The following is a 22,265-nucleotide window of genomic DNA, read 5'->3' as shown; positions in this document are numbered from 1 at the left end:
AAAACAAAAATAAGGTTTTAAAAATATTTTCAAATGATAAAGTTCTTAATTTCCTAGATGTTTAAATAATGTTTTAACAAAAAAAGAACTTCTGCACTTTTCTTTAAAAGTGCTACCATTGAGAAATAGCAAAAATCTATCAATATTTAAAAGTATAAAGAAACTTAGGTATTCATAAAGATATTAGCATTGTTAATCAGAGAAATTAGTTTTTCTGGTGTCAAATTGTCTCAAGACATTACTATTAAACAAGCAAGCAAAGAAAGCTCACACCTGCACCTACCCAGTTCTTCTCCCAAACAAGCCACCTGCCTCAAGCTTAACTCTAGGCAGCTGCATTACCAATACCACCGTGTTTTTTTTTTCCTACTCTCAGCTGCCTTTCCCTTTCCCTTCTACATTTTTAGGATTTTAGGTTCCTATCTTTTTCTGTTTATAAGACAAATAATAATAATAAAAGTCTTATCAATTAAGGGTAGCTCGAGATGGAGGAACTTCTGAATAGTAGTTTGGGCTGTGGCTATCCTACTGTTCTGGCCCATGCTGCTGAACAAGAGATGAGAATCTTGTAATTCCTCAGCAGTAGTATGACATCCTCAAAAGCAGAATTCCTCACCAAAAAGAGCACTGTAAAAACTTTAAAGATTTTAGGAGAGGCCAGAAAAGGGGCTGAACTCAAGATATTCTAAGATTTGAGAAGTTAGGGTAAAACGTAAATTAGAGTGGTTGATAGCACAGCACATACTCAGAGACAGGGGAAAGGCCTCAAACCCAATAAAAGGAAAAAGCTACTCAAGAAAAGTCTTACTGGAAGAATTCAAAACCTAGCAACAAGATGGAATTCAAATTGCTCCCAGGAGGCAGTTCAAACACAAAGCTTCTTTTCCAGGAAGTAAAAAACAGAAAAGATCCTGGCCTTCAGCTGAACAGGTAGCAACAATGGCAAGATATTAGTTTCCTCACTGCTACTGTAACAAGTTACCATAAACTTAGTGACTTAAAAAAACACAAATTTATTATCTTACAGTTCTAGAGGTCAGAATACATTGGGAGAGCTGTGTTCCTTCTGGCTCCTGGGGAGAATCTATTTCCTTACCTTTTCCAGCTTCTAGGGACTGCCTGCATTCCTCGGCTCATGGACTACCTTCTGTCTTCAAATCCAACAATCACATCACTCCGACATCTACTTCAGCCTGCGCAGCACCTTCTCTGCCTCTGACCCTCCTGAGTCTCTCTTATAAGGACGCTTGTGATTACATCCGGCTCACCTGGATAATCCAGAATAATCTCCCCATCTGAAGATCCTTAATTTAATCACATCAACAAAGTCCCTTGGGCCATGTACGGTAACAGGTTCATAGGTTCTGGGTATTAAGACATGGATGTCCTTGAAAGGGCTGTTGTTCTGCCTACCATAGGTACCAAAGGATGGGCTTCAGGGGGAGGTTACCATGAAAGTAAAGAAACAGTAAATTCCTTAAATAGGTTCACATCATGAAAGAACAGCTGGTGACTGTTATCCTAAACTCACCTTCTCCATACAAAGGGTACATCTTGGGGTTCCCTTAGAACGTAATAAAATATCGATAGTTTGCACACTACAAAAAAGCATAATGTAATGCCTGTGCCATATTACAACTGAATACTGTCAGGGAAGAGAAAGAAAAGCTGCAAGAGGAAAGGATATTAACTTTGAAAGATTAATGTATATTAGAGGTAATCCTCTAATCTTCCAGCAGTAGAAAATGACCCATAGAAGCTTAGTTAGAAACCATACAGGACTAGAGCTGGGAAATTTCTATTTGAGTATGTCTCTCAGTGGTATCCATTTCAACATATCCTTCAAGAAATAGCAACAATAATAAAAGCTAACACGTACAGAGCAGCAGCAATTATTAACTCAGTTAATCTTCTCAACAGCAGGATGAGGTAAGTGATATTATCATTCCCATTTCAAAATGAAAAACACTATGGCAGGGAAGTTAAGACACTTGTCTAAGGTCACACAGCTAGTAAGTGGTAGAACAAAGGTTTGAACCCAAGAAGTCTCCAGGTTGTGCAGCACAGAACAAAGACAACAGACTCTCAAGGGGAAGAGACCAGGCTTAAATTCACAGTGGAATCCTAAGTAGCAACACGAGTTGTACCTATTATTATAAGCCTCACTTTTTTCTGTAAAGTAGGCTGGTAACACCTATAGTGAATATAAAGCCAAGCAAAGGGACCAATATATGGCAGCAATCTCAATAACAGATATATAGTATTATTATTTTTATCTTTCTAGCATTATTTTGCAGACGTTTTCCAGGTTTAATCACAGTGCCAAATGCTTTCAGTGAATGCTCTGCTCACAACTATAGTAAAAATCAGCCAACTTTATTCTTTAATATGCTCAAACTTACACAAACAGTCTCCAAGGCAGTAATGTCCAAAGTTTTTCAATACTGGGTCAGAAATCCATACACAATCAGGATGCAATGTTTAAAATAACAAAGAAATAAAGCCTATTCTATTCACAAAATACAAGTGTTCTAATATCAAAACAGCAGCATCAAAATTGTTTACTGAATACTATTCATAGAACAATTCAGTTTTTTTAAAGCCCAATGCAAGTAACATCAATTTTGAAGGCATCAATAATAACATCAATATTTAATGGAATGAATGATATATTTTCAGAGATCCTTTCAATTCTGAACCTATTAATTCAGCCTCTCTTCAGTCAGTTACATGCAAGAGAGTCTTTTTTCACTAAACAAAGGCATACCCAAACATCTTAGAGTTTGGCCACACTGAAAGAGCTTTCAGGACAGTTCTGGCATTCATCTGCTTTTTTCCAAAGGCCCAGGGATCCCACACCTTGTTGGTGGGCATAGTTCACTTTCAATTCAATTAGTTGCTTCTGACACAAAGTCATATTCATAAGGCAGGCACTTGAAAATGCAGATATACGCTGTGGACATTCCAAAGGAAGCCATATAAACTCAAAGCATGATCCTTCTCAAGAATCAAAACAAAATAAAAAACAAGAATATCTTCTGAAAGTATGACTCCATTTCTACCAATGCTGTGAATTTCTTCAAAAATCTATGATTCTATGACTGGAAATAAGTTGGTGCTTAGCTAGCACCTCTTAACTGCCAGCTACTCAATCAATCCTATTGAGATCTGAATAGCTGTACTTCTTAGAACAAATTAACAGTGCTCCACTTTTTTTCTCTTGTGGTTTGATTTCAGTGTGTACACATGGTTCATCAAATAACTAAGAAAGTATAATCTTATGATCCCTCAGAGTCCTAAAGTTGGGTTTTTCTGTGCCTTTCATTTCCAGAAAGTCCTTGATCTGAAGAAGCAGCTCAGTAAACCTACTGAATAAGCCAGCTGATTGTATTAAGCTAAACTAAAATCTCTACGGCCCAGCTTCTTCCAAAGAGTACATCAACAAGGGATGATTAAGAGCCAAAACATGAAGAAAATTCACAATCTTTGTCACTTCCTTCCTCACATCAGATAATTAACCTGACTTGTAAAATTTAAAACTCAGCACAATATCTCCTGCTAAATGATGCAGTGATAACATTTACATTCTGCTTTGACTAATTCCAAAGCCATTTTTCCTTCAAAAGTGCAGTCTCAACTGTGACTAATACACACACTTATTTCAGGTTTCACCCAAACTCCACAAATCCCCTTTTGCTCTATGTTTAGGATCTACGTTATAGTTATGTCCCTATGTTAGAACTAATTAGGTGAAAATGTTTCACTAAAAATATCAGGTAGGATTCACACGAAGGTCAAACAGATTCCATTTGGCTTGAAATTTTCTGTGTGGAATTTCATGGTGCATGCATGGGCTCTACTCTATCTAGTTTCCTTTGTCTTCTATTAGGACTAATCTAGACATTGGTCTTTCCCTTAGCTCTGCTGAAGCCAAAAGACAAGGATTCCAATAACCTGGAAAGATAAAATATAAAACCTCAAATCTTTTGACTAAAAAAAAAACAATGTGTTAAAACTAACAATTCACAGCAACTTTCACAGAAGATAAATAAGGGAAATGTTTTATCTCCATATTTCATCTGTAATGTAGTTAAAATTTGATTAATAAGGATTAATTGGGAATAAGATCTTTTAACTAAAGTTTAAGCAGATTTGTTTCAAGTGTTATTATTTTTTTAATCCAAAATCCACTAGTTTATTTCCTTACCTCATTAATAATTGTTCAGATATAATTCACTGAACATATAATTCTAGAAGATGTTATTTCATGGACTAAATCTTTAATATTAGATTATGTTATTGTTTATTATTCTTCTGAATCTTAACACTAGAAAGCAGAAAAAAGTCTAGCTAATAAAGAATGTATTGAAGGTAATGATTATTAAACACCATTTCAAGACATAAATGCAAAACTAAACAACACACCTGATTGAATGACGAATCACTATCAGAGCAATTGTCTGTGCAGTAACTATTGCTTTTCTCCTTTTGGATTTTTTTCTGCCTTTCTTGACTTCGCATTTCATCTTCTTCAAACTTGTTGATCATAGATTCCACCACTATCATCATGATGTTCTTCAGGGAATGCATCATTTCTTTGTATCTTTAATTCAAAGCAATCTTTGTAAGAGAAAGGCTATTAGCACAGGTTAAGACATTCAACTAAATTAAACTACCTGATTATTTTTTTCTTGTAAAGTCCCTTTAACAAACAATTCTAAAGAGAAAAGTCAGTTTTTCTGAACGAACAAATGGCACAACAGAATTCACACAACAGGAAAAAAAAATTAATAGGGAATCTAAAATGTGTTATTTCCCAAGTTTTTCCATCTGGTTACACGAACCATGGCAGTAAAATTAAAAGAATCCAAGGCAAGATGTTCCAATGGCATAGATTCCAGTAATTAGCAACAAAGTCAACTATTAATATCAAACTACCAAAACCCAGCCTACTTTACACATCACTTTTATTCCTTTTTTTAATTTCTCTTTCTCTATCCTCCCTTCCTCTATTTTCTTTGCTTCCCTTCTCTCCTGCCTATAATTTATATGTATAGGCGTCCATCACCACAACTAAGACCTAAATAAGTATTAAGAGATCAGTGGGTCCTTTCAAACAGAGGCTAGAGAACCCGCTGTCAGAGATGTTAGGAAAAGGATTCCTGAAATTAGTAGAAGTTTGAACTGGATAATTTCTAAGATCCCTTTCAGCTCTAGCGGGTCTAAAAATATATATTTTTAAAAAACTTATAATAAATTTCTCCATTTATTAAGTGCAAACTCTCAAGCATCCATACTAACATTAGACTGAGATCCTCCAAAACCCTACAAATAGAATTTCAGAGCTAGATGGAAACAAAAATAATCTAGTCTACCCTTTATTTTACAAATGAGGAATATGAGACGTGAACTACTGAAATTTCTATATTTAAAACAAAAAGGCATAAAGATTTAAATAAACATAGTGAATAAAGTACTAAATTTGGAATCAGAAAACCTGGATTAGAAACCTGACTACTTTACATACAAGCTCTGTCATTATAAATAAGTCTCTTTTTCCTCAACTATATATGAGATAAAAAGAATACAATCTAGGAGCACTCTTCTATTTACTAGATGGGATGTTGCCCAACTTATAAATCACTGAATAAAGCCATTTAGATCTTCAAATTAAAAAAAAAATACAATCTAGCTGATCTAGTTCACATAGCCATAGCAAGAAATAAATGAGAATATATATCTGAAAGTTCTTTGTAAATATGAAGCATGATAATATGTATGTTTATTGTTTATCATTATAATACTGGAAATAACACTAGAAAATAAGCACAGAAACTTCCCTTTCTTTATATTTCTGGTTAATGCATCATATTAACTACATAAATCAGGGAAAGGATACTTCTCTCATAGAAGTAATATAATCATGCTGGGGGATTTGGCTAAAAATAGTGGACTGAGTTTTTAAAGTTTAAAGAAATTTTTTGGGACTTCCCTGGTGGTCCAGTGGTTAAGACTCCATGCTCCCAATGCAGGGGGCCCAGGTTCAATCCCTGGTCGGGGAACTAAGATTCCACATACCGCAACTACTGAGCTTGCGTGCTCTAGAACCCATGCACCGCAACTAGAGAGCCCATGTGCTGCAACTACTGAGCCTGCATGCTCTAGAGCCCACATGCCGCAACTAAAGAAGCCCGTGCACTGCAACGAAGACCCAGCGCAGCCAAAATAAATTAATTAATTAATTAAAAAAAAAAAAGAACTTTAAAGAAATTTAAAAATATATTTTAAATTATATATTATATACATTATATATTATTAAATATATGTGATTTCTATATGTAATTTAAAATACATTATATATTTAATATTATTTAACAATATATAATTTATATATTATATAACTATAAGTAAATTGAATATAATACATATAGCTATATATGTACATATTTTTAAAGTCCCAGAAATTATGAGAAAACACAAAAATATTAAAAGAAAATTAGAATACATTAGGAACGATACAGAGGGAAAACACATACAGAAAAGAACCGCTATAGAGGTGAGAAACAGTCCAGGGAAAATTCAAGTTTAAAGTAAAGGGATATAAAGAGCAAGAAGGGTAAACAACATTGTTAATTAACTATAATCCAATATAAAATAAAAATTAAATTAAAAAAAAAAAAGAAGCAAGAAGTAATTGAATCCTAAGACACTCATTAGACTAACTGGTGAAGTACATATAGGAACTGAGTGAGGAGGCCCCAGCTTCCTCCTCTACACATTCTGAGCACCAAGAAACAGGGAAGTATAATGATGCCCCAGTAGCAATCAATAGCTATCCACCAGAGCTGCTCTCCCCTTCCACAGTAATTGGATTATAGCTGGGAATAGGAGTAAACTACACTCCCCAGACTCCGTTCCAGTTAGGTATAGCCATGTGAAGAACATAAACTCCTGTCCCCTTAAAACTTACAATATAGTGATTTAATAAAGGAATATAAAAGTAAATCTCAGGGGGAAGGGTGGGGGGAAGGGACAGTTAGGGAGTTTGAGATTGACATGTACACACTGCTATATTTAAAATGGATAACCAACAAGGACCTACTGTACAGCACAGGGAACTCTGCTCAATATTATGTAACAACCTAAATGGAAAAAGAATTTGAAAAAGAATAGATACATGTATATGTATAATGAATCACTTTGCTGTACACCTGAAACTATCACAACATTGTTAATCAACTATACTCCAGTATAAAATAAAAAGTTAAAAAAAAAAAGTAAATCTCAATGATTTACAGGATAAGAGTAAGGGTAATAAAAATCCATAGAAAATCTGTAAGTTTCATTTTAGAAATACTTCCTCCAGAAAACATAAATTTCTTGAAACCACAAACATTAATTCTTCTGCAAGAAATATCAGCAAACTAGCTAAAGGTAGATAAAAGAATAATACTTTTAAAAAAACCAAAAAACAAAAAACTAGAGTAAGGTCCTGAATATCAAGAGTTAAATAAACTAGAACTCAGTAGCAACTGCAGATTTGAAAAAGCCAAGGATAGAATATGGACACCATTCAGAAGATTCCTTCATACTCCAAGAAGTTAAAATAAGAAAAAGCTCTAAGAGGTAGTGAAAAAAACCATACCAATTAACAATGAAAATACACATTGCGAGTACTTCCACTTATATATATGAGAATGTATGATAGATCCTACAAATGAACTGTTTCATGTGCAAACCTCTATTTAAAAAATAAATATCAAAATGTTTAATTAGGAAAGCAATTTGAATTATTAGAGTAAAAATGTTTTTAATAAATGTACTGTTGCCACATTAGCCCTAAGTAGTTTCTAAAGAATCACACAAAAAAAAGAAAGAAAATAATACTCTGAACAACTTAAAATCCTTCATCCATGATTCACAAAGCAGAAGACATTCATTAAGACATTTAAAATCTTTTTGAGGTAATTATTGTTGTATTAACTTTTACACATGAATTAACTAAAACACAAGAAAATTAAATGTCTTACCCAGAGACAAAAAGTAATTTCCTAACAATCCCATGTAAAACTTTGCTTTAGCATTAAAAAGCTTTCATTTTCTGACTAATGAAGAGTTTTAGTCCTCCTTTTAGAATAAGCTTAATGATATTGTCAGAAATAGACTACTAGTAATTATAATAAAGTAGTCCCTCCTTATCTGTGGTTTCGCTTTCCACAGTTTCAGTCACCCACAGTCAACCGTGGTCTGAAAATATTAAATGGAAAATTCCAGAAATAAACAATTCATAAGTTTTAAATTGTCTGCTGTTCTGAGTAGGTGATGAAATCTCGAGCCATCCAGCTGCCCAGCATGTAAATCACCCCTTTATTCAGTCCTGCCTGTTAGTCACTTAGCAGCCATCTGGCTTATCAGATCTACTGGTCAAGGTATCCCAGTGTTTGTGGTCAAGCCATCCTTATTTTACTTAACAATGGCCCCAAATCGCAAGAGTAGTGATGTTAGCAATTCAGATATTCTCTTACTATGCCTAATTTATAAATTAAACTTTACCATAGTTAGGTATGTATGTACAGGAAAACCCATAGGATTTAGTACTATCCATGGTTTTAAGTATCCACTGGGGTCTTAGAATGTATCCCCCTGGAGGAAAGCAGGGATACTGTATTATCCAAAGATGGAAGTGGCTCTAGTTTTGTTTTTTCATCAAATCAGGAAATAAGAAATCTTGATCTCCATGGCTTTTTACTTAATATATATTGTGGTTAGAACTTGCTGAACTTATAAATAGCTGCACACTGTCACTTTGTTCATAACATATTTAAACAATCAGTTGTCACAAGGGGAAAGAGGTCCCATCCAACATCATAAAGAAATGTTTAACAATTTCAAAATAAATCAGATATAATTTTTAAAATATAATAGGTAATATAAGCTCAGGTATATATTTCAATTTTTCTACTACTTGAAAGAGGGGCTATATCTCAAGCTTCAGCACCTGCCTTCAAACTGCAATAGGAAGCAACCATGATGGTCCAGCACGGAAAGAAACCAGATGCCAAAGGCACTTAAAAACATCACATAAATCCAAGTCCACAGTCTAGAATTAACAAAGTAAATGTCATGTGTCCAAATCAACACCAAAAATAAATTTTGGGGATCCAAATTTTAAAAGTTTTACTGTGTATAAAAATTATGTAAAATTTTTATCAGAATAAAAAATCATTGCAATCTAGCTTCAGAAAGCAATTTTTAACATTAGATAACATTAATATGCTACCTACCCTAAGAATTAGAAACTAAATAGAGCTACACTAATAAGTATGAATTAAGGAGAAACTAGAAATTTATGCTCTCTACTTGCCCATTCTGCCCTTTATAGCCCTAAAGAGTCTTCTGTTATGTTACATTTCACGTGGAGCAAGGGTGGGTGTCGGGGGAGAACCAGACCTTCAATCATCAATCATATGTCAGTGTTGAAAGATAATTAAAATGAGAAATACCTAAGTAGCTGAGTTTAAACATGAGAAGGAAATCTCTAATCTTCTTTCATCTCAATTACTGCTCTGTATTAAATTGTTTTCTGAGTGAGAGTCAGGCATTTTGTCATGCTATCTCACTGCTCAAGAACTCAGAGTGGCTGAGACCTAAAAAGAGTGAAGAAGCATTAGGAACAAGACAAGGATGTCCCCTCTCCCCATTGATTTTCAACATCCTACTGGAAGTCCTAATTAATGCAATAAGACAAGAAAAGGAAATAAAAGGCAAACAGATTGGGAAGGAAGAATAAACTGTTCGCAGAAGACATAATCATCTATGCAGAAAATCTGAAAGAATTAACCAAAAAACTCCTAGGACAACTAAGTGATTATAGCAAGGTTGCAGGATACAAGGTTAATATACAGAAGTCAATCACTCTCCCACATACCAGCAATGGACAAGTGGAATTTGGAATTAAAAACATAATACCATTTATATCAGCACCCCCCAAAATTAAACACTTAGGTATAAATCTAACAAATATATATAAGATCTATACAAGGAAAACTATAAAACTCTATTGAAAGAAATCAAAGAAGAGCTAAATAAATAGAGAGACAGTCCATGTTCAAGGATTAAGAAGACTCAATTCTTTTCAACTTGATCTACAGATTCAACACAATCCAAATCAAAATCCCAGGAAGCTATTTTGTAGATATCAACAAAATTATTCTAAAGTTTATATGAAGAGACAAAAAACCCAGAATACCCAGCACACTACTGCAGGAGAAGAACAAAGTTAGAGGACTGACACTACCCAACTTCAAGACTTACTATAAACCTACAGTAATCAAGACAGTGTGGTATCGGCCAAAGAAAAGATAAATAGATCTGTGGAACAGAATAGAGAGCCCAGAAATACCCTTAAGTATAGTCAACTGATCTTTGACAAAGAAGCAAAGGCAATATAATGGAACAAAGATAGTGTTTTCAACAAATGGTGCTAGAACAACTGGACATCCACATGCAAAAAGAATGAATCTATATATGTACCTTATACCTGCACAAAAATTAACTCAGACTGGATCACAGACCTTAATATAAAATGCAAAACTATATACCGCCTAGAAAATAACATAGGAGAAAATGTAGACGACCTTGGATTGGGCATGATTTTTTAGATACAACACGAAAGATACTTCATTAAAATTAAAAATTTCTGATCTGCAAAAGACACTGTTAAGAGAATGAAAAGACAAGCCACAGACTAGGAGAAAATATTTGCAAAAGACATACCTGACAAAGGACTGTTATCCAAAACATACAAAAACTCTTAAAACTCAACAATAAGAAAACAACATGATTAAAAAATGACCCAAAGGTCTTAACAGATAACCTCACCAAAGAAGATAAACAGATGACAAATAAGCATATGAAAAGATGCTCCACATCATGTGTCATTAGGGAAATGCAAACTAAAACAACAATAACATACCACTACACACCTATTAGAATAGCCAAAATCTGGAACACTGACAACATCAAATGTTGACAAGTAAGTGGAACAAGAACTTTCATATATTGTTGATGAGAATGCAAAATGGTACAGCCACTTTGGAAGACAATTGGGCAATTTCTTACAAAACTAAACACAATCTTACAATGTGACCCAGTCAATCAGGATCCTAAAAACCCGCACACGATGTTTATAGCAGCTTTATTCATAACTGCCAAAGTTGGAAGCAAGCAAGATGTCTGATACATCCAAACAATCGAATTTATTCAGTGCTAGAAAGAAACGAACTATCAAGCCATGAAAAGTTTCCATGGAAGAAACTTAAATGTTTTTTTAATTGAAGTATAGTCGATTTACAATGTTTCAGGTGTACAACAAAGTGATTCAGTTATACATATATATGTACATATATATATATTGTTTTTCAGATTCTTTTCCACTATAGATTACAAGACATTGAATATAATTCCCTGTGCTACTTAAATGCATTTTATTAAGTAAAAGAACCCAATCTGAAATGCTATATACTGTATGGTATGTATGACATATGTAATACTGTATGACATACTGGAAAAGGCAAAACTATGGAGACAGTAAAAAGATCAGTGATTGCCAGGGGTAGGGAGGGGGAAGGATGAATAGGCAGAGCACAGAGGATTTTAGGGCAGTGAAACTACTCTATATGATATTATAATGGTGAAAACATGTCATTATAAATTTGTCCAAAACCACAGAATGCACAATGCCAAGAGTAAGCTATAATGTAAACTATGGACTGTGGGTAATAAAGATGTGTCAGTGTAGGTTCCTCAATTGAAACAAATGTCCCATAAGCTGTGTAGTGCGGCCCCTTCCAAAAAAAAAAAAAAGATTTGTACCACTCTGGTGCGGAATGTTGATAATGGGGAAGTCTACATATGTGTAGTAGCAGGAGGTGTATGGGAAATCTCTGTACCTTCTGCTCAGTTTTGCTGTGAGCCAAACATTGCTCTAAAAATAAAGTCTATTTTAAAAAAGTGAAAAGTGAAGGAATAAGTGACACAAATATTTAGGGAAAGGACATTCTAGGTAGCAGAAGCAACATCAATACAAATAGCCCTGAGGGAGGGCTTTGCTTGGCTTGTTTGAGAAAAAACAAGACCAGTGTGGCTGGAGCAGTGGAAGAGGGAAAATGATAAGAAATCAGGTAGGAGAGGGAGGAGAAGGCCCATGGTGGGCCTTGTGGGCTACAGAAGAGACTCTGGATTTTATTTTGAATGAGATGAGAAGCCTTCAGAGAGTGTTGCGTGGAAGAGCGGCATGATCTGTATCATTGGTTTAAAGAATCATCCTGGCTGCTATGAGGTGAAAAGACAGTAGGAGACATGGGTTAAGGGTGCTTTCAAGGAACGCTGTTGAGAGAAAAATTATTTTAACATATTACTGTGGGCATACTCACTCTTTAGATTCCTGAGTTCTTTTAGTAACATGCTGTACAACTGTGTCATGGCCAAATTCCTCACCCTGATTCTGATCAGATGTCCATTTTTCTATTTCATCTTCAATCATAGACCCCAAAGTATTACATATATACTGTCTAAGGTATTTCACAAATTCATAGCTGAAACAAACATTTAAAAAATAAATGCAGTAAATATCAAGAACTCACTTATCAACCATACCCAGAAAAAATGTTAGCACAGAAAGATTTGTAACATATAACCAGATTTCTTACCTTAAGCCAGGATTAAATTAGTTATTCATCCCAAATCATATAGCTAATCTAGAATTTTGTTGTTTTTTTCTGAGACACTCGGAAAAGATCACATTTAAAGATGATGACAGTAGACAGCAAATTTTGGGACCAGCACAAACTTTAGGGGGTTAGGAGTCCTTTCACACTTCTTTTTTATGCTCATATCTTTTACGTGTGATGCTTAATGGTAGGGAAAGCAGTTGTTAAAGATTTTCACAATTGTTCAAGCTGATGAAGAAAACCACACTAGATAACAGTAATTATAAAAGAATAAATAGGAAAAGGTTAAGCTCCAATCATCAAGAGTTTTTTGTATATTTGGAAATTGTGTTCATTTTGAACTGACCTAAATTCCACCTAATCAGCTTTTGTCAGACTATGTTCACAAGACGTAGCTCAGACAATTCAATACACTGGACCTTTTTCTTCATACCCTTGGGTTGATGCTAACATTAAAATCCATTTGCAAACTCAGACAATAAGCAAATATGAAAGGACAGGAGTTCCAAAAGTGGATAATTATTTTATGAAATATGTTTACTGAAAATAAAGAGCAACGATTATAATTAATATCACAATTTAGAAAGGTTAAAAAAGTTTTTGTGGTCTCTTAAATGACAAAGATAATTTAGGACGGGCCATTTTTGTAAATGCCACTATGTTCAAGACTTGTAGTTTGAATGTGTCACTGTATAAGAGCCTTGCATATATGCAGTACAGGAGATCAAGGAGAGCCTGAATAATTTTCTTCACATAATTATAAGTCCATCATGGTATCCAGCATATAGTCTTCAGTTTAATATTTATTAAATGATTGTATGTCCTCTAAAGAACAGCCACCTTTTACCCAGGTAGCCAAAGGATCTCATTTTCAATTTTAACTGCTTTTGATTTGAATTTCCTGCCCTGCCCATTTCTCCTCAACTCTGAACCCAATGCTGATTCTTGGAATCTCCATGGCTGCTTCAGTAATGTAAGGGGCAGGCCTGCCATAGACGATGCAGGCTCCAAAAGTCAAGTAGAGATATTTGATATGAAACCATGTAGTATTATAGAAAAAGTACAGGCTCAGAGTCAAAACGGCCTGAATGCCAGCTCCAGCTCTACCACTCTAGCTGGAGTGGCCTGGGACAAGTCTGTTTTTCCATCTGTAACTTGGAAATGATCATGTCTGCTTCATTCTACTATTTTAAATTCAGGAGGCAATAGACAAGAAACTTAATCATTATAAACAACAAAATTAAAAAGGATATTCTCTACTCCCATAGTGTCAACTTCAGACTCAACACAAACAGGTGATTCCTTTAGTTCTTTCTTCAGCCAAAAGGTCTCCCCAGAATATAGACCTATACAGGCATACCTCATTTTATTGCACTTTATTGTGCTTCACAGATATTGGGAGTTTTTAGCAAACCGAAGGTTTGTGCCAACCTTGCATCAGAGCAAGTCTATCAGCACCAACAGCATTTACTGACTTTGTGTCTGTCACATTTTGGTAATTCTCACAATATTTCAAACTTTTTCATTATTATTATATTTGTTACAGTAATCTGTGATCAGTGATCTTTGATGTTACTGCTACAATTTGCTGAAGGCTCAGATGACGGTTAGCATTTTTAGCAATCAAGCATTTTTTAATTAAGGTATGTACTTTTTTATATATAATGCTATTGCACACTTAATAGATCACAGTATGGTGTAAACATAGCTTTTCTATGCACTAGGAAATCCCCCAAAAAATCATGTGACTCGCTTTATTGTAATATTTGCTTCATTACAGTGGTCTGGAACCAAACACACAATATCTCCGACGTATGCCTATATATTAACTACCTACTGGACAAGGCTACTTTATGTTTTTTTCACCATATCAATCAGCACAATCAATACCAAATTTATCATCCTACCCACCCGCTCACAAACCACGTTCTCTTCTGACATATATCTTTGTTAATGGTACCATCCTTCAATCAGATACCTGTGTATAGCCTCAAACAAACTTCTCTATTACACCTCAGATCTAATTAGTTACCAAGCTCTGTAATTCTGTAAATTCTTCCTCCACAACTTCTCTTTCCTTTCCCACTGCCATCAGATTAATGTTCACATCTTCATAACTTTAGCTAAACAATTGCAAGGGCCCTCTTAGATCATCCTATAAATCAGTGCTTCTTAAAGTATAACATGGGGCTTCCCTGGTGGCACAGTGGTTAAGAATAAGCCTACCAATGCAGAGGACACGGTTTCGAGCCCTGGTCCGGGAAGATCCCATATGCAGTGGAGCAACTAAGCCCGTGCGCCACAACTACTGAGCCTGCGCTCTAGAGCCCATGAGCCACAACTACTGAGCCCACGTGCCAAAACAAGTGAAGCCTGCGTGCCTAGAGCCCGTGCTCCGCAACAAGAGAAGCCACCACAATAAGAAGCCGCGCACTGCAACGAACAGTAGCCCCTGCTCACCACAATTAGAGAAAGCCCTCGCGCAGCAACGAAGACCAAACACAGCCAAAAATAAATAAATTAATTTTTTTTAAAAGTATAACATGGATAAGAATCACCTGAAGGGCTTATTAAAACACAGATTGCTGGGCCCCACTCTCAGAGGTCCAATTCAGGTATACTGTGGGCCCAAGAATTTGCATTTCTAACAAGTTCCCAGGTGATGCTGATGCTGGTGCCAATGCTGCTGGTCCTAGTACCATAACTTGAGAAGCACTGATCTAGATACAGATTCTGTATTCAGATAGCTTTTAAACTAGCCTGAGTGTCTTACAACTCTGATCAGCAGATTCCTACAATGCTGTGCTAGTTTCTGGTGTACTGCAAAATGATTCAGTTACACATATACATGTATATTCTCTTCCATAATCTTTTCCATTATAGTTTATATATTATAATTTATTAGATCCATCCATTTTAAATGTTGACTTTTTTGTTTAGGGTATTTCTAAACCAAATCTTTGCATATTTTATACAAAATGGTGAAAACTTACACAGCCAAGATATCATAAAGGTATCACTGCTTTCTTTGAAATGACTTTGAAAATGAAAAAGATCCAGATAACCCTTTCAGCCCAGTGTGATCTCATAGCCAGTCTCTTACTACTGGGAAAGAGAAGAGAACAGTGAATGTGGAAGAAAGTGAAGAGAGAGACGAAAAGTCCCTAAAAATAATTCTGATCCTCTTCACAATCCTGCCCAAGGCTAGTCAATCAGACACATCAGTTTTCTTCGGCATCTCTGAGATATTCAGTGAGAAATGGAAGGTGGGGCAAGCCTGAGTTATTTCCCTGAAATTGAAAGAACAGCCTTTCTGAGGATGAATTCTACATCCCACCATCAACACCTACTACGGAATGGCAGAATTATCCTAGTCCCTTAGTTTCATCAGCCCTATCTCTGTGCCACAAATCAGGCAATTAGGAGAAACGAATATTTAACTGAGAAATATAACTTTTGTGTTTGCTTTGTTTAAAGCCCAATCTGTAAGTAACAAAAATGATATTTTCATAACAAAGGCAGTAAGAAAATATAATGCAAGCCCATTAACAAAATGTATTCAAGAAAGTTAAGACAATATCATTCTAAAATAAAAGACATATTTTTAAAATCCCCACTATTTAGCATCAGATGTAAATAACAAATATGCTGAGAACATTTTAAAATCTGTTCTTTGGGAACTTAAATAACCACACACTTTTTTTTTTTTAATGACATCACTTTGACCTATGACCACAATAACATTTCCCCGAAGACCCCATTCAAAATGCTTTAAAGTTTTGGTTCATTTGCCAAATTAAATTAACCCAAGGACCCCAAGTCTGAATCTTGCCTTAATGGGTTACTGCTCTTTTCAAATGAATCTTTTAAGAAAAAAAGATCTCTTGAGAGGTCAGGTCCTCTATCATGGGAGGACTACCAGGCTGCCTATGACCTTAGGATGCTCTACTGACTCACTGATCATTGGAAAACTCTGAGTCTCCAATCCCAAATTAGTGAAAATAGTAATTTCTTCAAGTGGGCCCTTCTACTCCATGGGTAAGAGTAATCCACATCTTCAAATTCCCATCCGATAATTCATTTTGTGTTGGTTCTTTTACCATTTGAATTCATGGCAATACCCCAAAAAATCCTAGAAGTAAAATACACAGCAATGTGTCTGATCATTCTGCTTTACTTCTGACAAATATGAAATTTTTCACATTTCATAGGAAAATTTTACTAAGTTGAGTAAAAGAACATTCACTGTTTTCCATTCTTCTTTCTTCACCTTTATTACCTAGGAAAATTTAAGGATTTTTTTCCCATGATGAATTTCTGACACGTTCAGATGTTGATATCAAAATATACAGAGATTACTATTACAGTATAAGGACATAAAAAATTTAGTACAAGTTTGTTTGAGGAAATCATCCTCTTAGCTATTTTAACAAGAACGTTTTCAATAATATACAGAAAAATTATCAGTAATGATATGTTTTAAAAAGATAACTTATTAAGTTATGAATTATAATGTTGATATTTGGAATCCTTAAAACGGATTATATTTCAGGATTATAGGACTTATTATATGATAAACTTAACTTTACATATATTAGTGTATAAAAAGCTACGTTAAAAAAAAGAATAAAAAAAAAAAGAATGAGTATTTTATACTACCTACAACCTTTTAGGTCAAAGAATAAGCCTCTGAATCATGATAAACAGTTACTAAATGCATTCATTAATTATGGAAGCATACATATAATTCTTAGCGATTTCTTCTATGCAGGGATAACACTTTACATAATGGATGTTTTCTTGAAGATATCACTTAAACATACTAGAGTTCACTAATTTAGAAAGTCACTGGTAGATTCTTCTGTAAAAAAAAAAAAAATCCCAATTCAATAAATACAATTGTGCTCCTTCTGTATCAAACCAAAAATATATCAGATTAGAGGGCTACAAAGAAGAGCCTCTGCATTAGAGACTGTTACAATCATTAGGGTTGCTAAGTATTTATACACTTAGCAACCCTGATGATATATATATATATATATATATATATATATGTATATGTATATATAGCAATTCTCACTGAAATGTAAGTAAGTATTTTCTAGCTCTGTGGTTCTCAACTTTGGCTGCATATTAGAATCACCTAGAGAGTTTTTCCAAAAATACCAAGGCCCAGTCTCTACCACTCCCCCTCTGCCAAGCCCCCCAGGAAATTTGGATTCACTTATGGTTAAAGTTCATCATCAGTGTTTTTTTAAACAAACTCCAATCAATCCTAGTGTAACCAAGACTGAAAACCAGGGCTGTTGTTTTTTTTTTTTTAAAGGAAGCCAGTCTAAGTGTAAAAATTTATACAATACACAGATACATAATGAAAGCAATGTCTTCTTCCCTACCTCTCACCCCTCCTGCAAGCCTCAAATCCTAGCTGCCACTTTCAAAGAAAAGAAAGCAAGCTTGGATCTTTTAGAGAAAGTGTACAGTTTAGGGTAAAAAATAAAAATAAAAGAGGCTATGAAAAGCAGAGATAGGTTAGGGCAGCTGCACTGTGGGGCAAACCCCCAGATAGGGCCGTTCTGCCTACACTATGCTTTCTCCCCAAATGACCGCATTCTTCCCCCACTTTATTATACTACCTGAAATTCCATCATTCATGGACTCAATTGTTTTAACAACCAGCTTCTTACAAAAATGCCAGTAGCCTAAAGATACCAGTTTCCCCTATAAATCTATTTAATAAGATTATTTTTCTTGCTAATATACCAAGACATCAGGTGGATTTAAGGAACCAATGTTCTGATAGTGGAGATGGGATGACAGATAATTCTGATGTATGAAACACTTCGGGAAGCAACATATACCTAAGTGACTCAAGAACATTTAGTGTTCAAGGAGAGTTAGGTCAGTGAATAGAAAGATGAATGAAAATATGAGTACCTGGACTGACAGTTAGGATCTCATCAAACTCTGAGACTGTAAGATACTATGAAAATACCAAACACAAGCATCTCCTCCTCTTTCCTCCTTCATAAGGAGTTCCTTCCTCCTAAGACACAGATCTCAGGCTAGTGCAGCTAACACATGAATTTTATTATCTATATTTTTAAGACTAAAAATTACTCAAACTACTTTTAGAATTATAAATCTTACTTTTAAGACTACAAACTTTTATAATTTGAATGTGTCTGGGTTTTTTTAGGTAGGCCACAAGCAAATCTCTTTATTAAATAGTAAATATTAACTATGCAATTAATCAGCAGGCCTTTAATCTAATAAACTGTTGAAGAAGAGTTGACATTAATACAATAGTCATTACACTGCTGAAAGGAACCAGAATGATCCAACTTTAACTTGAAAAGCATTTAAAAATTGACACAGCTAAAGCAATATTTATAGGCAAATGTGTAGTCTTAAATGTTTACATTAAAAAAAGAAGAAAAGCTGCAAATAAATGAGTTAAATATTCATCACAAATTTAAAAAAGTGTCCCAGGAAGGGAAAAAAGAAGAGCAGAAATTTTAAAAACCATAAAATAAATACATAATAGAAAGGAAAATTGAAGTTAATAGCTAGTTCTTTGAAAAGACTAATAAAATTAGTCTAGATAAACCTCTAGCAGAACAGATGGAGAACAAAGGAGGAAAGGCATAAATTTAAAAAAAGAATAAAAAGGGGACAATTATAGATACTGGAAATATTAAAAAAGTAATAAGATATTAACAAAAATCTTTATACAAATAAATTTGAAAATCTAGATTAAATGGACAAATTCCCAGAATATGATCCTAGCAAAAACTCAACAATTTGAAAATATTTTAAACAAGTATTTACATGTGAAATAAAAACCAGAAATTAAACCCCAAATTTAACGCTTGATGTGGATTTGTTTGAGGTAAATTAGTATTACATGAGTATAATAAACATTAACAACCAAAACTGAATTTGAGAAAGTTGCAATTTTTCTATATTCCTCTGTTTAAGTAATAAATCAATAGCTAACCAATAAAAGCTGGCCTCTGGTATCTCCAAAATAAAGAATATTATCATGCAATATCAGCTCTTAGTAGTGGACTTAATGAATAAACTAGAAAATCATGGAAATACAAAAGAAAGCATATGTATAACCAGAAATACTAATTAACAAAAAATTCCTTCCACACTTCTTAAAACTCCCTTGAGAATCTGGTGAAAACTGTAATGCTCCCCCCATAAATCTGCAAGTAAACACAAACTTTTGTACAGAATATTAAAGGGCTCAAGGATCCCCTGATGCCCACATATGAAGCAGGTAGGAATTCCAGATAAGAACTTCAGGGCACACAAAAGTCAGTAAAGATAACATAACAAGAAAATTGTTAAATGTCATCTTCTGTGAGATCAAAATGAAAGGCAAACACTTAATTAAAAATATCATTACTAATAATAATAAACTGAGGCACCTGGAGGTAAACTTTTCGATGGAGAGGCTTAATTTAAATTACACATGACTCAAATCAAAAGAAAAACACACGTCTCTAGGGAAACATACTCTTCACGATTTACCTCAAATGGTACCTCTCTCATTAAACTTCCTATCTACTGCTCCCAAACCCAGAGCACTCTGGACTTCTATAGCACTTATACTCCTGACATGTATCACAGACATTTGAGTACGCACCTTATCCCTCTGTAGGAACTTAAGCTATTCCATAGGAAGTCAACCTCACTTGAGTGTTCCTGTCGTGCTCAAAACGCATAATTGGTGCAGCCACTGAAAGATCAGATCAGCAAAGCAGCAGGGATCTTGGGAACTCAATGCTTTTGAGGTACAGTGACAGAAATCCCTTGGGATGATAGAATTATTCTTAAATGAACCAGAATAATTTACAACTAATGTTACTATGTTGCCCAGGAGAAAAATAATAATAATTAGGATATGTCGGTTGTGTCAGTAAAAACACAGAGGAAGCATAACGTTTGGAAAATAAGTAAAGAATATAAAATAAATTCGGTATCTGAGTAAATAACGGAAATCATGAACCTCCAACTTGGGCGCTATTTTGACAACAGTCAAGTGAACATTCTTTATCCAACTACATTTTGATCTTTTCTGGATCAGCTGGTTTGTTTGCTTAAGAAATCAAAAGGAATTTTACTTGTGAAAATTTTCATCAGTTTCCTCCAGATGTAAGAGGATCTCCTCGGCGCACTCCAGGGAGGGAGCCCCCGTGATTTTCTCCTTCACGCTCTGGAACAACTGCCTCAGCATCGCCTGCAGCATCACTTCGCCCTCGCCGGAGAAATGGGCCATCCTCTGTCAGAATCAAACGCCCATGCCCATTGCTGAGGGTCTCAGCAAACGCCGCGCCCTGCGCACGCGCGTCCCCACCCAGCCCCCACCGGCGCACAGCGCCGTTCCCCGGGAGACCGCGGCAGGCGCTTAGGGACGGGCCCTCGGCTGCCAGCGCGTCGTTCAGAAAAACAAGTTACCTTGCTTTGGGGAAACAAGAATCCTCGAGGTCCCGCCTTTGGAACTCGTTGCTGCCGTCCTTCCGGGCCAAGAGGATTCAAGCTGCACCGACTAAGAGCAAAAAAGATATCCCAAAGCCTCTGCGGGTGGACTTGACGGCGGGACGTCAGCGCTACGCGTGACGTTTGCACGTTGACGTGGCTTTTCAGGTGGGAGGGAGTGCCGCTTGACAGCCTGCCCGGGCTCCTAGAGGAAGTTTCAGGTGCGCTCGCTGAAAGGGTTGTAGGTGGGAGGAAAAAAAGAGTAGGAGGAGAAGGTGGGTCAATAAAAGAAAGATAATAGAAGTGAAACTGAAAGCAGCTTGAAAAGTTTTAATTGAGTGAATGGTATTGAAGTGTTGCAATGCTCTTTCCTTCAAACAGCCAACACCTATTGACTCCTACCCTTTACCAAGCACCCTGCTAGGAACTGTAAAGAAGAGGACGCTCTCACATTCTAACAAACAAGAAGTCAACGATTACAACACAGTGCAATTAAGTGTTATGATAGAGAAATGCGCCAGGTAGGTGCTGTGGAAACCTAGAATCACCTTTTAACCCAAAAGAAGAGTCAAGGAAAGAAGTGAAGAGAAAACAAACTGAACGTGCAAAGGGTAGGGACCTGAGAGAGTGTAGCATATTCCAGTACTTGAGTTTTTAGAATTAGAAAGAGGAGGTGAGGGGTCTAGAGAAGTAAATGGACCACATCGGAAAGGGTCATATTTGGCACTTTTAAGGGATTAGAGGTTTGTCTTGAAAGTAGTAGAACACAATGGGATTCCAGAACTAAATAGTGAGATATCACATATAAAGATCACTCTGCAGGAAGGTGCAATGGATAATCATGGTCCTTCATACAATTTCCAACCTAGGTAAATCCCCAGTCCATGGTCATGTCCAAGCTACAAAGAACCAACCCATCAGTGTTGGTTAGGATCAGATCCTGGTGTCTACAGAATAGTCAGTCCCAAACCACTAATCTGTGGTTCAATGTCAATAAATTCTCCCTTATCCAGCTTTATATTTTATGCCCCTGGTCCAACAACA

The 22,265-nt window shown here is 35.4% G+C and overlaps 1 protein-coding gene across 3 annotated transcripts in view; it reads right to left on the bottom strand.

The window, feature by feature from the left end:
- Positions 1-21,327, bottom strand: part of TBC1D32 (TBC1 domain family member 32) — a 197,285-nt gene extending 175,958 nt beyond the window's left edge. For 2 of the 3 annotated variants that reach the window (XM_082474446.1, XM_082474447.1), the window contains exons 1-4: positions 21,201-21,327; positions 20,867-21,024; positions 12,435-12,596; positions 4,426-4,603 (exon numbers count right to left, since the gene is read on the bottom strand). In XM_082474446.1, the coding sequence (XP_082330572.1) occupies positions 4,426-4,603; positions 12,435-12,596; positions 20,867-21,021 (495 nt within the window). In that variant the 5' untranslated portion in view covers positions 21,022-21,024; positions 21,201-21,327. The remainder of the gene's footprint in view (positions 1-4,425; positions 4,604-12,434; positions 12,597-20,866; positions 21,025-21,200) is intronic. The other variant, XM_082474448.1, reaches the window with a different exon arrangement.
- Between the last annotated feature and the right edge of the window lie 938 nt (positions 21,328-22,265).

This window comes from Balaenoptera physalus, assembly GCF_965194825.1.
Source record: "Balaenoptera physalus genome assembly, chromosome: 9".
Taxonomy (NCBI): Eukaryota; Metazoa; Chordata; class Mammalia; order Artiodactyla; family Balaenopteridae; genus Balaenoptera; species Balaenoptera physalus.
Note: the sequence above shows the minus strand (reverse complement) of the source record. Positions and strands in the feature narration are given on the sequence as shown.